General features: G+C 50.0%; 1 protein-coding gene across 2 annotated transcripts; it reads left to right on the forward strand.

Moving 5' to 3' along the window:
• The first annotated feature begins 9,018 nt into the window (after positions 1 to 9,018).
• On the forward strand, positions 9,019 to 12,814 carry PNMA8A (PNMA family member 8A). 2 transcript variants are annotated; one of them, XM_045989510.1, is made up of 2 exons: positions 9,019 to 9,290; positions 9,436 to 12,814. In XM_045989510.1, exon 2 carries the CDS (start codon positions 9,524 to 9,526, stop codon positions 11,021 to 11,023), a length of 1,500 nt encoding a protein of 499 aa, XP_045845466.1. In that variant the 5' UTR covers positions 9,019 to 9,290; positions 9,436 to 9,523; the 3' UTR covers positions 11,024 to 12,814. The 2 variants fall into 2 exon arrangements, with proteins under 2 accessions (XP_045845466.1, XP_045845467.1); XM_045989511.1 differs by having other exon boundaries at positions 9,019 to 9,125.
• Positions 12,815 to 14,271: the final 1,457 nt, after the last annotated feature.

Consider the following 14,271-nt stretch of genomic DNA (forward strand, 5'->3'; position numbering starts at 1 on the left):
AGTTTCCAAAGAAATTTTTATACATTAAAATAGACTTATAGGATGGGGGGAGGGGTCAGGCTAGGATTGCCTTTTGCCCTTAGCAAGGTATTAATATCAAGGCAGTTGAGTCCCTAGAGGAATGTCACTCTGCCTATTTCAAGGACTTGTCAATGGGCTGTAGGTAGTAGGGAAATTTAACAATTTTTCTTCTGCCTTTGTTTCCCGAAGCAGGGTCTTTGCTGGGGAATGACTCTCAGCCCAGCGTACCTTTCCAGGTGCTCTGATCTTCTGGGGGTCTTTAGGCTTCTATAAATTATAAATAACAAAGCGATGCAAATGGTCGTGGTGGGCAGACGTGCAAGCGAATTTGTCTGCGGGAGGTTCAGTTGATGTCCCTCTTCCCCTGGGGGAAAAGCCAATTTTCTCAACATCCTCAGGAAATTCCTCAATGAATGCCTACCTCTCTGGTGGCCCTTGGGATTTGTCCTTTGACCTGGTCGTACTATCTTATGGAGTTATTATAACTAAAATGCTTGACATGCGCCCATTTGATAGTTGTATGAGAATCATGATTTTACTTTTTAAAAAATGTGGCAGCGGGGTCCTGGGATCGAGTCCCGCATTGGGCTCCCTGCTCAGAGGGGAGACTGCTTCTCTCTCTCCCTCTGCTGCTCCCCCTCCTTGCGCTCTCTCTCGCTCTTTCAAATGAATACATTTAAAATCTTTTTTTAAAAAGGTGGCAACAAATTTCTCCACACAGCATGGATTTATGGGAGATTTTATTTCCAGGATTTGTTCAACTCTTCATAAAAGGTATATGTTGTTGTTGTTGTTGTTGTTTGGTATTCTATAATCAGATAAAAATGTTTATTCATACCTGCTTCCCTCTGCACCCCCACCCCAAATCAGGAAAAGACAAAACTAAGTGCTTACGAAAAACATTTGTGTCATTTTTTCCCCATCTCGCGTAATAAAAACTGATGGAAACTGACACATTCTGGCACACGCCAGGTCCCGTAGATCATCAGCATTGTCTCCAAAATCCCCAATGTCCCACTTTCTGGACAGAGAAACTGAGGCTCAGAGACAGGGTGATGCGCTCAAAGTTTCATACCTCTGAGGTCACAGAGCCCAGACACGACCCAGAGCCTGACCCAAGTTGTCTTAACCGTCACCTCCATCCTCTACCTGGCTTGCATCATGTCTTTGGAGAATTTATGGCAAATCCATCCAATAAAATTATCCCCATTAGCCCTTTCTCTGAGTCTGGCCTGTGCTGGGGATACAGAGGTGACCCGTGACAGCCCTGGCCCTGCCCTCCCAGGATTCACAATTCAGTGGGGGAGACACACCCATCTGAAGACCAGGATGGCCCAGAGTGGGCAGAGGTAAAACAAAGGAGCCTAACGGGGGCACTGAACCTAGCTTCAGGGGTCAAGGAGGGCTTCCTGGAGGAGGAGGTGAATAAGTTGAGATCTGAAGGACAAGGAGTTATGTTCCAGGTCAAGAGTGACCAATGCTTTGCAGAGAGAAGCCCGGGGAGCTAAGAGAGTCTACAAAAACTTACAGTAAATATAAAAACCCAGGCCAAACCATGAAAGTACATTCTAGAACTTCTCCAGAACTACTCTAAAGTAATCACATATTTCAGGCCTGGCCCTGAGGCTTGGGCTCAGATAGGTGGGTGGTTAGAACAGAGGAGCATCTCTGATGAGAACAGCTGTCAGTCTGTACCAGGCCCAGCCCTGCTCAGGGATCTCCGTCCTTCCTTTCTCCCCTGCGCCGTTCCAGAGCCAATGTCAAGAGGCTTAACTTTACATCCTCTTTGCTTGGGGTCCAAGTCCCCAGTTAGGGGCACAGGGAGCCAGATAGAGGCAGGTCCAAATCCTGGTTCCCTATACAAACTGGACTGTAGTCTCTGGGCCTCTGTATCCTCATCTGCAGAATGGGTTCATAATCTCTATTCAACGTGCCTACAGTAAGGGTTAAATACAGACCAGATCACACTTCTGCTCAGATTACCACAGTGGGTCCCGTGTTCCTTTGAGTTAAAGCCAAGTCCTCCCAGAGCCCAACAAAAGCCTGATCTCTTCTTCCTTCTCTGGCCACGTCTCCTACCCTTTCCCCTTCCCTCATTCTGCACCAGCCACACGAGCCTCCTCACTGCTTCTCGAACCACTCACAAGCTCTGACCTAAGGCCTTTGCACAGGCCATTTCCCCCACCTGGAAAGCCTTTATTGCACCTATCTCTAAAGCTCATTCTCTCCCTTCATTCAGGTCTCCATTTGAAAGTCACCTCCTCAGAGAAGCCTTCTGTGACTGCTCTCTTAGAAATACACTTTCTCATCCGTCTCCGCCACCTTAGTTATTTCATGGCACCCCTCACCCCCACTAGGATGTTCCATTTATTTGTTTACTGTCTTCCACTAAAGCCTGTGGATTTTGTTTCACTCCCTGCTGTACCCATGGCATTAAAACCATGCTTTAAAAATAAAAGAAGCCATTTTATATTACACTCTATGAATATATTGATATGCTCATGATGATGGTGGTGATAAATTATGAGAATGCAGCCCCACCCCGGAGTTCACCCCCCTGACTCAGGGCCTCCCTGTCTCCGGCTCCCCGCACACCCAGGAGCCAGACCAACGTGGGTTTTCCTAGTAGATGGCTCTCATCGGCTCTTCCCATCTGGTGATTTTTTTCAGCTGGGCTGTTAGGGAGAGAGAATTCAAGAAATCCCCTGGAAAGTTTGCCAGGCTAGAAAATAAATGTTTACGGCAAGGTCAGAGACAAGCAAAAACGCATGTGTGCTGGGGGGACGGTGAGGGAATATAAAGCAGGCTACGTTAACAGTGACTACTGCCCACTCCGTGTGCCTGGGGGAACCAGGCTTTGGGAGAGATCAGATTGGATGTTCTCCCGGGGAATGGCCCCCTGCAGGACTCAGGGCCATCTGGAATGACTGGTCTCACTCCCTGGCACTGGGAAAACTCTCCTCCCGAGGCAGAGGGAGGGCAGGAGTTTCTCCTCTGGAGTTTACTACTCACCTACCCGAGTGAATAAGTGTTCCTTTGTTCTAGCTTTTTCCCAGCACTGCAGACAGAGGCAAACTTCTCTCTTTCCTCTTGCTTCTTTTTTATTTTTTTATTCTTTATTTTTTAAAATATTTTATTTATTTATTTGAGAGAGAAGACAAGGAGTGGGGAAAGACAGAGGGAGAAGGGGAAGCAGACTCCCAGCTGAGCAGGGAGCCTGACCAGGACTCGAACAGAGGACCCCGAGATCATGATCCCAGCCAAAGGCAGACGCTTAATTGACTGAGCCACCCACATGCCCCCAAAGAATAATTTAATGTCTCTCTGTGGCAAACACTGTCTAGGTTCTAAGAGTATAATAGTGAACAAGACAGAGAAAGTGCCTACCTTGGGGCACTAATGTTGCCATGAGGAATACACTTTTAGGGAAATCACTATCTTTAAACTGCTCTGGGGGCTGTTTGTTATGTAGCAAATGCTAACTGATACACTAATGAACCAATGGAATGTGATAGTGACTTTGGTGAGTGTGTGTGAGAGGAAAACTGGTGGAGTCTGTTAAGACTTCTTAAAGGCAGGGCGCCTTGGGTGGCTCAGTGGGTTAAGCCTCTGCCTTCAGCTCAGGTCATGATCTTGTCCTGGGATCGAGCCTGGCATCAGGCTCTCTGCTCAGCAGGAAGCCTGCTTCCCTTCCTCTCTCTGCCTGCCTCTCTGCCTGCTTGTGATCTCTGTCAAATAAATAAATAAAATCTTTGTGGGGGGAACTGGCCCCAGGTGTTCATTCTGGTATAATTTATACCTTGTCCATTTAACTAAATATTTAATAATGACAGTTCTCAAATTATGAGAATAATGATCTAAATAGAGAACACAGTATATATTCTTTTGGTTAAATATTTTAATAAGACAAAGAGGCACCTCTTTCTTCTCAATATGACAATATGAATTTTACAATATGATTTTTACCCTTAAAGGTTATGGAAGGGGGTACTTGTTATGAGAAATTAGAATTTAAACAATAAATCCTGGGGCATCTGGGTGGCTCAGTGGGTTAAGCGTCTGTCTTCGGCTCAGGTCATGGTCTGGAGTCCTGGGGTGCAGCCTGCACAGGGCTCTCCCTGCTCCGTGGGGAATCTGTTTCTCCCCCTGTTCCTTCCCCTCCCTCGTGTACTCTCTCTCTTTTTCTCTCTCTCCCTCTCTCAAATAAATAAATAAAAATATAAAAAAAATTAAAGTGCACATACACAAAATAAAAACCCGAAGTTGAAACAGAAAGGAAGGGGATTGGAAGGGCGACCCCAAACCGGAAGTGGAGAGACTAGTGGAAGGGTTGGGGCTGCGGTGGGGGAGGGGGGGACGGGGGATGTGTTGTCATGGAAACCACAGCACTGACTTCCATCCAGAGGGCTTCAGAAGTATTTTTAGATCTGCTGGTAATCAAAGTGGCTCCCTGGCAGGAGAGGGAGCAGGTAGCTAACTCTATAACACACACACACACACACACACACACACACACACACACGCACATGCATGCATGCACCCTCACCCACACATACACGTGCACATACACACAAACACATACATGTCATTGTATGTTTACAAATATATCTATTTATATATTCCCTTTGATATTTAAAAACAAATTAAAATTCTGTTTTTTTAAATTTTTAAAAGATTTTATTTATTTATTTGAAAGAGTGTGATGGGGAGCAAAAGCAGGGGGGGAATCCCAGGACCCTGGGATCATATCCTGAGCCAAAGGTAGACGTTTAACAGAGTAAGCCACCCAGGCGCCCCAAATTAAAATCTTCAATCTCAAACATTTATTTATGTATCTTGTATGTATTTTTGGAACACTTAGCAATCTGCTTCTCTGATTGATCCCTGATGGATACACTAATAGGCATCCATGCAATAAGGGGTTAACTCAGCAGGCCTGGGTTGTCCAAACCTGCACATTCCAAGGAAATGCCTGGTTCTTTTTTTTTTTAAGATTTTATTTATTTACTTGACAGAGAGAGACACTGTGAGAGAGGGAACACAAGCGGGGGAGTGGGAGAGGGAGAAGCAGGCTTCCTGCCAAGCAGGGAGCCCGATGCAGGTCTCAATCCCAGGACCCTGGGATCATGACCTGAGCAGACGCTTAATGACTGAGCCACCCAGGCGCCCCAAAATGACTGGCTCTTGAGCCACTTCTAGTTGACCTCTAAGCACTTGGAGAATCCCATACTAACAACGCCATTCATCATGGGGGCCTTGAGCCATGCACTATCACTTTGACCTCTGAGGTCAAAGAGGCAGAGTGAGCTCAGCTACACAGGGGCTCCACGCCTATGTGATGGACCCAGAAATAAACAAGGTGCACACTGTGGCTCAGGTGAGCTGCCCTGTGGGCAATACTGTGTGACATGTTGTCACCCATTGTTACCGGAAAAAGTCTATGCTGTTCATATGACTCCACCTGGAGAGACAACTTCAAGCTCATGCCTGGTCTCTCCTAGACTCTAACCTATCTATTCTTTCTCGTTTGCTGATTTCACTAGTTCAAGTCATCAGAACATTCCACAGGAAACCACTGTTCCGGCTTCTAATAGCCTAGATCGATTTTGTCTGTTTCCTGTACTTCATGTAATAAATGGGGTCATACCATTCATGCTTTTGTGTCTGGTTTCTTTGGCATAACATCATAGTTGCAAGATTTGTCCACACTGTTGAGTGTAGTTGTAGCTCATCCTTTCCAACTGAGTAGTATTTTATTGTGGGAACATGCCACAATTATCCACTCTGTTGGGTAGCTTCTAGATCACAGCTCTTATGACTCGTGTTACAATGAATATCCTTCCCCCCCACCCCCACGGCCTTTAGTGAACACATTTCTGTTGGGTATATGCATCTGGGATTGGAGTTCCTAGGTTGTAGAGCTTTCGTACATTTTGCTTTAGTAGATACAGCCAAAGAGTTTTCCAAAATTCACATTGTCACCAGCCATGTACCTGTATGAGAGTTCTAGCTGCTCTTTTCTTCATCAATGCTGGGCGTTTTTGTGCTTTCTCAACTGATCTATTCTCAATCAACATATTTACAACAACTCCCTGTGTTAGCGCTAGATTTCATTACAAGTTGCCATAATTTTCTAATGAAATTACCCCATTTGGTAGCAGTTAAGCTATACCCTCTTGGTGCTTTCTGGGACCCGCCAGTTCAACCATCCGGGTTCACTGAAGAGAAAATAAAAGAAAAGTCTGCTCAATAGTGGGAAGGCCCCTGGAGACTCCTGCTGTTACAATAACAAAAAGAGCCCACTGTGTATCCGGACCAAATACACATTTTGACAAAATACTGAGTGGCTGAGTATTTGGTCACAGGCAAAGATAGCCATTATAGAATAAACTTCAGGGAAGTTTAGGAGGATTTTAGAAGATTTAGGAACAAATCCGAAATGTTATAAAAACCTTTAAATTCATATCACAACTTTATTTTTCAAAAGGTATTCACTAGTGTCACTTAGTAGCACAGATGGCCAACAAGACATTTTTGACCAGTGTTGTTGATGGTGACATGTCACCAAACTATCAAGATTTTCTTCTTTGTTGGGGCGCCTGGGTGGCTCAGTGGGTTAAAGCCTCTGCTTTCAGCTCAGGTCATGATCCCAGGGTCCTGGAATTGAGCCCTGCATTGGGCTCTCTGCTCAGCGGGGAGCCTGCTTCCTTCTCTCTCTCTGCCTGCCTCTCTGCCTACTCGTGATCTCTCTCTCTGTCAAATAAATAAGTAAAATCTAAAAAAAAAAAAAGATTTCCTTCTTTGCTAAAAGTAACTGACTAGAGTAGAAAATTTGTTTCCCCTTCAGCTCACAAGCTGGAAGATCTGGTTGATGGCGATGACGCTATTTCACTGAAACAATCCCACAGAACTGAAAATCCCATGAAAATGCATCCTTGTGTCCTGCTTGAAAAAGCTGTTTAGGGGAATCTTTTTTGAGGAGCCGACTTAAGTCTGTTCTTTTCTTTTCTTTTGTAGTAATGCTTTATCAGTCATCATTGATCATCATTGTAGCTCACCTTTGCAGGATCTTCTAATGATCTCTTGCTGCCTAACAGGCAACCCCAAGACTTAGCAGTATAGACAACTGTTTTGATACATTCATTGACTCTGTGTGTCAGGAGTTCACCCAGGGGACAGCACTGATGGTTTGTGTCTGCTACATGATGACTGGTCCTCAACTGGGAAAATGTAAATGGTTGGGAGTGAGTCAAATGGTTGGGAGCTAGAATCATCTAGAAGCTTCCTTACTCACGTGTCTGGTGCCTGGGCCAAGATCATCTGAAGTTTGGGCTCAGCTGGGAATTGTCGATCAGAGCACACACATGTGGCTTTGCCAGTTGGCTTGAGCTTCCTCACAACATGGTGGCCAGAGGCTAGTTGACCGTCTTCTTACTTGGAGCTCAGGGATCCAAGAATGGGAGTGTCTCAACAAACAAGGAAGAAGTTGCATAGCCCTTTATTACATGAGAAGTCACACAGATTCCCTTTCGTGATGCTTTTGGCCCAATCATTTCCCCTTGACCACACTTTCTGTTGGTTAAAGAATTTACAAGTCTGCTCAGATTCAATAAGAGGAACGTAGATCACCACCTTTCAATAGGAATATCAAAAAACTTACAGCCACCTTTTAAAACCACTGTGCAGTGATACACATTCATTCTTCAGCTGATTAATAGAATTTCCACAGGTGAGGTACATAAGATTTTTATTTATTTTTTTTACATAAGTTTTTTTTTAAGATTTTATTTATTTGACAGACAGAGATCACAAGTAGGCAGAGAGGCAGGCAGAGAGAGAGGAAGGAAAGCAGGCTCCCTGCTGAGCAGAGATCCCAATGTGGGGCTGGATCCCAGGACCCTGGGATCATGACCTGAGCCAAAGGCAGAGGCTTTAACCCACTGAGCCACCCAGACACCCCTTTACATAAGATTTTTAAACTCTAGTTATAGCTGGAGTGTTTATTGGAAGGATATATTCAAATTTAACAATATGAATGATGTGTCTTTTTTTTTTTTTTTTTTCATGAAATATCATGGGAACTTGGGCAATCACACCCATGCCTCCTGCTCAAAGGATTGATCCCGCCCAAGTTCAGGGATGCCAGCGGAGCCGCTTTGGCTATTTGTTCCTGCAAAGGCCCCAATTCCAAAATGGAACCCAAATCACAGATTTTGGTTGAATACTTAGGCCACAAGTGTACTTCGCTGCATCTTTCATATGTGATGTCCCTGAACCTTCAGAGTGCTGACCAGGAAGGTTTTTATTGGTAGTCCTTTTGGGGAAAAGAGGAGGGAGCTTGGAAAGCTCAAAGCCCCGGAGGCTGCGCAGCCAGTAAGCAGCATTATCAGGTGTTTGGTTGAGGCCCTGACAGGAAACAGCAACTCTAACGAGTCACTGAGAAGCGCTTCATTAACCATCAACAAACGTGTTGCCTGTGGGCAGCAAGCTGAGGAAGCCAGCAAGGAGGCATGTGGGGCGGAAGGTGGGAGTTTCTAGAAGCTCCTGGATATTTCTGGAACTAGGATAACGGTGAGCGAATGAAAGGGCTGTCAGGAGCTGCGGCTTTGTTTGTTAGAGGAACCCAGGGGGGGTTAAGCGGCTCTTTCCTCTCGCCCGAGGGTTTCTGGTGGTTCCCAGGGGTCCCGTGGGCTGAACTCAGCAGAAAGGCAGAGGTTAGGGGGACTCGTTGGTTGCCCTCGTGGAAGTCAGGGCACTCCGCCCCCGGCCCCCGAGGCCCACGTTCAACTGAAAAGTGTGGAAAGAGTGCGTCTGGAGGGACAATCGACGAACGCGCAGACCCTTTGCTCGAGGAGCTGCCGAACGCCCCCGCCCCAACTCTTGCGCTGGGCTCCCCAGGCGGGAGGGCGCATCCCGAGCGCTGGCCGGTTGCCATGGCGACCGCGGGAGCGGCGCGGACGCAAGTGCGCAAGCGCGCGCTGCGGCGCCAGCCCCGCTTCCGCGCAGCTGCGGGGATCCAGGGGAGACGACGCGTGACCCGCCGGGGCCGAAGCAGGGACAGACGCCCGCTCCTCGGCCCCTTCCCCGGGGAGCAGCGGGTCTGGGTGAGCCAAGCCGGCTTCTGGCGGGCGGCGGCATCCCGGCGGCCTGTCCCCGGCGCGATTGCGGGCCGACAGTCGGGGGCGGGGCTACGAGATCCTTGCCGGGAGGCAGCCGGGCAGGCCCCCGGGCAGGGCGGAGCGCAGGTTTTGGCCGGTCGCAGGACACCCGTGAGCAACAGGGGCTCGGTTTGGGGAGGAGGGGCCTGGGAAAGCGCGAGGAGGCCTGTAGGCCCGCCGCGCAGGGGGGCAGCTGAGATCTCTGAGCCTGGCCCTCTTCTGGGGAATCTGACCTCCCTCTCCTGTCACCTTACAGGATTAATATCTGGGGACCGCTGCCTCCTTCGGCCACCTTATAGACTGTCGAGTGCACGTGGGATTAGAGACGCTAGGTGTCCGCGACCATGGCCATGAACCTTCTGGAGGATTGGTGCAGGGGGATGGAAGTGGACATCCATAGGTCCCTGTTGGTCACGGGCATCCCCGAGGACTGTGGTCAAGCGGAAATTGAGGAGACTTTGAATGGGGTCCTCTCCCCGCTGGGCCCATACTTTGTGCTCAATAAGATTTTCCTGAGGGAAGAGAATGCCAAAGCTGCCCTAATTGAGGTGGGAGAGGGTGTGAATCTCAGGGCCATCCCCCGGGAGTTCCCAGGAAGGGGGGGTGTCTGGAGAGTGATTTGTAGAGACCCCACCCAGGATGCTGAGTTTTTAAAAAATCTGAATGAATTCCTGGATTCCGAGGGACGCACCTGGGAGGATGTGGTCCGCCTGCTCCAGCTTGGCCAGCCCTCACGGCCCCAGAATTGGCCTCCACAGAACTGGGCAGATGCTTTGGGGGTGTTCTTGGGGGCAATGGTGCAGATCGTCTTCCACGTGGATGCTGAGATCCGCAGCCGCGAGGAAGCTGGGACTCAAGAAGGGGCTGATGACCAAGCAGCTTCAGCCTCAGCCTCAGCCTCAGCCGCGTGGAGGAAGGTGAAGAAGGAGCCAGGGTGGGCTGCTGAAATAGGTTCCGCTTTGAAGATGGGGAATCTAGGCAGCTGGAACGACCCAGAAGACGAAGGTGACCCTCCGAAACCTCTGGTTCGTGGGGCTGGAGCTAAAAGTCGCTCCAGGAAGAAGAAGCAGAGAAAAAGACCCAAGCAGGAATCCGTGCTCTGGAGGAAGCCCAGAGGCCGCCGTTTCAACAGCTCGGCCTCCTTGGAGGATCCTGAGGCTGCTGGGGCTGAAAATATGGAGGTCTCCGATTCCATCAGGAGCAAAAGGAAGCTGCGTGTGAAGCAGGAGGAGTCGGCCTTGAAGAAGCCCGTGGCAAAATGTGCCTGGAGGGCTCCCAGCAGCTCATCCCGTGACGCGTGGTCAGAAGCTGTGAGCCCTGGGGTTGCTTCGCAGTCAGACCAAGGTGGCGGTCGGGAGGGCCCCCCAAAGAAGAAGGCCATGGGCTGGGCCTTGGCAAAGAGCCCTGCGCCTGTGAGAAAGAAGAAGAAGGTGAGCTTGGGCCCTGTTTCATACGTCCTTGTCGAGTCAGAAGATGCCAAGAAGAAGCCAGTGATGGGGAAGAAAGGGCTGGGCTCAAGACGAGATGGGTCGCTTCAGAAGGCCCCGCGAGGCCCCCAGCCGGTGGGGTTGCTGGCCTCCACGTCTCGGGGCCCAAAGGCCAAGCCAGAAGGTTCTCTTCGGGCCTCCGGTGGTCAGAATGGTAACAGAAGTCACTTGGGTTGTGCCAGTGAGTGGCTGAGTGGAGAATCCGAGCAGGAGCGACAGGTGGGCGCAGAGGCGCTCAGGGCCGTCGCAGGTCAGGTGGAGCGCGGGGAGGACGCCAACGTGGTGGAGGGGGCGGGTGGCCCACCAGCTGAGGTTTTAGAGCGTGGAAGCCCTGACCTTCCTCCTAGAAGCCCCTGAAGGCCAACCTTGGGGACACCTATGAGAAGGCAGTGGAAGGGCAAACCCCCCACCTCTCTTTTGTTGGTGAGTGTCACTGTGGGGGTTTCAGGTCGTTCTGCCACTCCCTCCAACCCAATTCCCTTGATCAGAATTGAATAGTGGGGAGTGAGAACATTTGTCAGGGTCCATGACTTGGAGGGTCAAGTTTTCTGGAAGCCTGGTTGGGGGGATAGACATTTTCAAGCCCTTAAAAGGTCCAGGGAAGTAAGAAAGAAATTCCAAAGAACACCTCCTTCCCTGGTGAGGTCTTCTCATTTATCCACAGAACCCAGAAAGTCTTGATTTGGGGGACCACCTGTGATGAGTTGAAGGAAGACCAAGGATGAAGCATCCAATGGGGAACAAAATTTTTCTCCTTATTGAATGCACCGTGACTTTGACTTGTAGGAACCCAGTTTGGGGAGATGCAACTCTCAGAGGAAAACCATCTGCAAGCTCTTAGGTGGGAGAGATTAAGGGAGGGAGGTACACCTCTCTGCTCTTTTCTCTGCCAGTCGTGCTTTTGCCCCTCCCCTTCGACTCACCTTCAGAGGTTGGAGAGTCGCTAAGCAGACTGGGAAAATCCTAGAATATTCACTTTTCCTTACACGGGCAGGGTCCCCGTTCGTGTTTTGCCTCTCATCCTTGTTCCCTGCTTCCTGGAGAGTGAGCCGGCGTGTGCATGCAGGGCCTGGCCTTTTCTCCCATCTTCTCTGTGTTTCGCCCACCAGGAAGTTAAGCGGACATCTTCCAAGCAGACCTGCCTTCCTTGCTGCCCGTCTTCTTCCGCTTCCGTCCTCCAGTTAGCTGGCCAGAGGGCAGGAAGGTCCCAGGAGTTAGTTCTGGAGGACAAGAGTGTGCGCTTAGGCTTTGAAGTGTTTGAGGTCTAGGGTCTGTCAATAAAAACGGTACTTGGATTCCCATTTGGAGTCAGATGCTCTCAGGAAGCCTGTGGGGAGGAGGGGTGATCAGTAGGGAAGAACTCAGGCACTGTTGGCTTCCCAGCCCTAAGTCCATCCAGCGCCACCAAACCCTCCACATCTTCGGGGCTGAAGACACGTCTCACATTATAACAAGAAAGGGAAAAAATTCTTTAAAAAGTCGGCTGTTAATTTCTGTTCTCTGAATAGACTAGCATACCGTGTGTGCGTGTGTGTGTGTGTGTGTTTGTGTGTGTGTTTAGGGGAAGGGGGCGGGATATCCAACATCGGTGGTTCTCAAACAATGTCCCAGGAGTCCCAAGGCATGCTCAAAGATGTAATCCGAATCTATTTTTCTCATGTCTTTAAAAAAAAAAAAAAAAAAAAAAAAAGCTGGAACTCGAACTCGTCCTAAGCCAAACCCGTCAGGTCGGAGACAATCAGAATGTTACCTTGTGTTCCTAAGTGAGCATGATTTTGCTCAGGTCTCCAGTGAGTTGTTTCTACCATCTGTTTGCATCCAGCCGGACTTCTTGTAAGGGTGACTGGTGAGAGCGAGGTTGCGAGTGGGAGAGGCGCGTCCCGCGCATGCTCTGTAGCGCAGCACTCTGCAAGAAGTCTCCTTTGTAACTCACACGCCCCTGGTATGCTGCGGTGTTCAGCCGTGTGCCTGCCAGCCCGTCCGCGCGTGCCCGTGGCGCTCAGTAATCCTCTCGTCCCGCGGAGTTTTAGCCCGTCCATGAGCCCAGGGGCTCTCTCCTGACTTCAGTTTCTGTGCTCGGGAATGTGAACAGTTGTTAGATGTTGTTAATCATTCCAACTTGAAAATAAACGTCTTGTGACAATTAACTCCAAAAACCTGGGTGAGTCTTAACTGAAGATGCCTGGCCGCCGGGTGGGGAGGAGGGAAGAAACCTGTTTCCCGCGACAGTTCCTTCCTCGGCATCTGCGCACGGGGAGGTTTTCCTTGGGTTTGTGCAAAAGGCAGGAGCGCTCTGGCCTCTGGAGGTGAAGAGAGCCGGGGCACTCCCCGGCACCCGGTTTCAAAATTGGGCCCATTGGGTCTTCACTGTGTTAACAGGTACTGCCATGATGGGTAAAGGTAAACGTGTATGTTACAAAGTAAAATGTAGCAAATTAAGCCTGCGGACGCGCTTCTAGATGAGGCCCGTCCCCCCCTCCCTGTCCCCCCAGTGAACAACTCTCCATCCTAGACTCCCAGCCTGGCGCAAGCTGTTTTCAATCCTGCAAGGATCATCAGTTTTCCGTGACAGAAGATGCCTTCGGGGTGTCCTCTTTGTCCGTGGCCTGCCATCCACGCGAGAGGCTCTCCCCCAGATCTTGGGGTTTTCAGAAGTTTCAAGAACAGATAACTAATGACGTGAATTTACCTGAAAATGTTAGTTCGTTTTGAAGAGCAGCTGGAAGAGGAAAACACTTTCCTCCCCTTCCCTCAGACAGAAGCAGGTTTTTCAGCTACAAATTCAGTTTTTCTCCTGCCCAGCACCCTCCCCTGCGAGGTTTTCTGAAAGGTCAATGGAGATGACCCTTGGAGAGACCTAAGGGGAAGCAGGCATCTGGGGACAGGGGAGTGAATGAGGCGCAGAGAGGCACAGAGAGGCTGGGTACTGGGTTTGTCAATTGGGTGCTTTTCCCTTCTCCCTCCATGGAAAAGCCATATCCGGCCAATGTCTTTGAGTACCTCCCGAGATGCAGCACTCCTCTGGTTCACCCAGGCTGCCAGTAGAATCTGGAAGGCTCATTTGGCCTGAAGTTGGGGGCCACCCAGGGATGGGGACCAGGGAGATGCCGGCAAGTCGGCTGTCCGAAAGGAAGCTTCCCAGCCCCTCTCTGGGAGGGGGCCAGCATTCTGCTCAGGGCTGTGCCAGGAGCAAGGCCGGGCCTTTCCCATTCCTTTGGGGAAGATGGGAGTGATGCCAACAGCCTCCGTGTACACCCCCGAGGTCCTGAAGGCCGTGTCCGTGCTCATCCATGCGTTCAGCCAGCCCTGAAGTGTCGGGCATGGGCTCCATGACAGCCGGGAACCAGGCAAAGATTCCTGCCATCCTGGGACTGGCATTTTGCTGGGAGGTAGACAGGTGCACACCGAGCTGCGGATACCGAAGGGGTGTGGTGAGTCCAATGCTGAGATACACAGCGCAAGAGGGTCCGACGAGGGAGTGCCTATGTGGGAGAGAGTGCTGGCTGTTTCCTGTAGTGGTCAGGGAGGGCCTCCTTGAGGAGGTGACATCTGAACACATAGGCAGGAGGTGAGGGAGGGAGACAGGCGGCCGGCTGGTGGCACAG

This window comes from Meles meles, chromosome 19 (assembly GCF_922984935.1).
Source record: "Meles meles chromosome 19, mMelMel3.1 paternal haplotype, whole genome shotgun sequence".
NCBI classification, from domain to species: Eukaryota; Metazoa; Chordata; class Mammalia; order Carnivora; family Mustelidae; genus Meles; species Meles meles.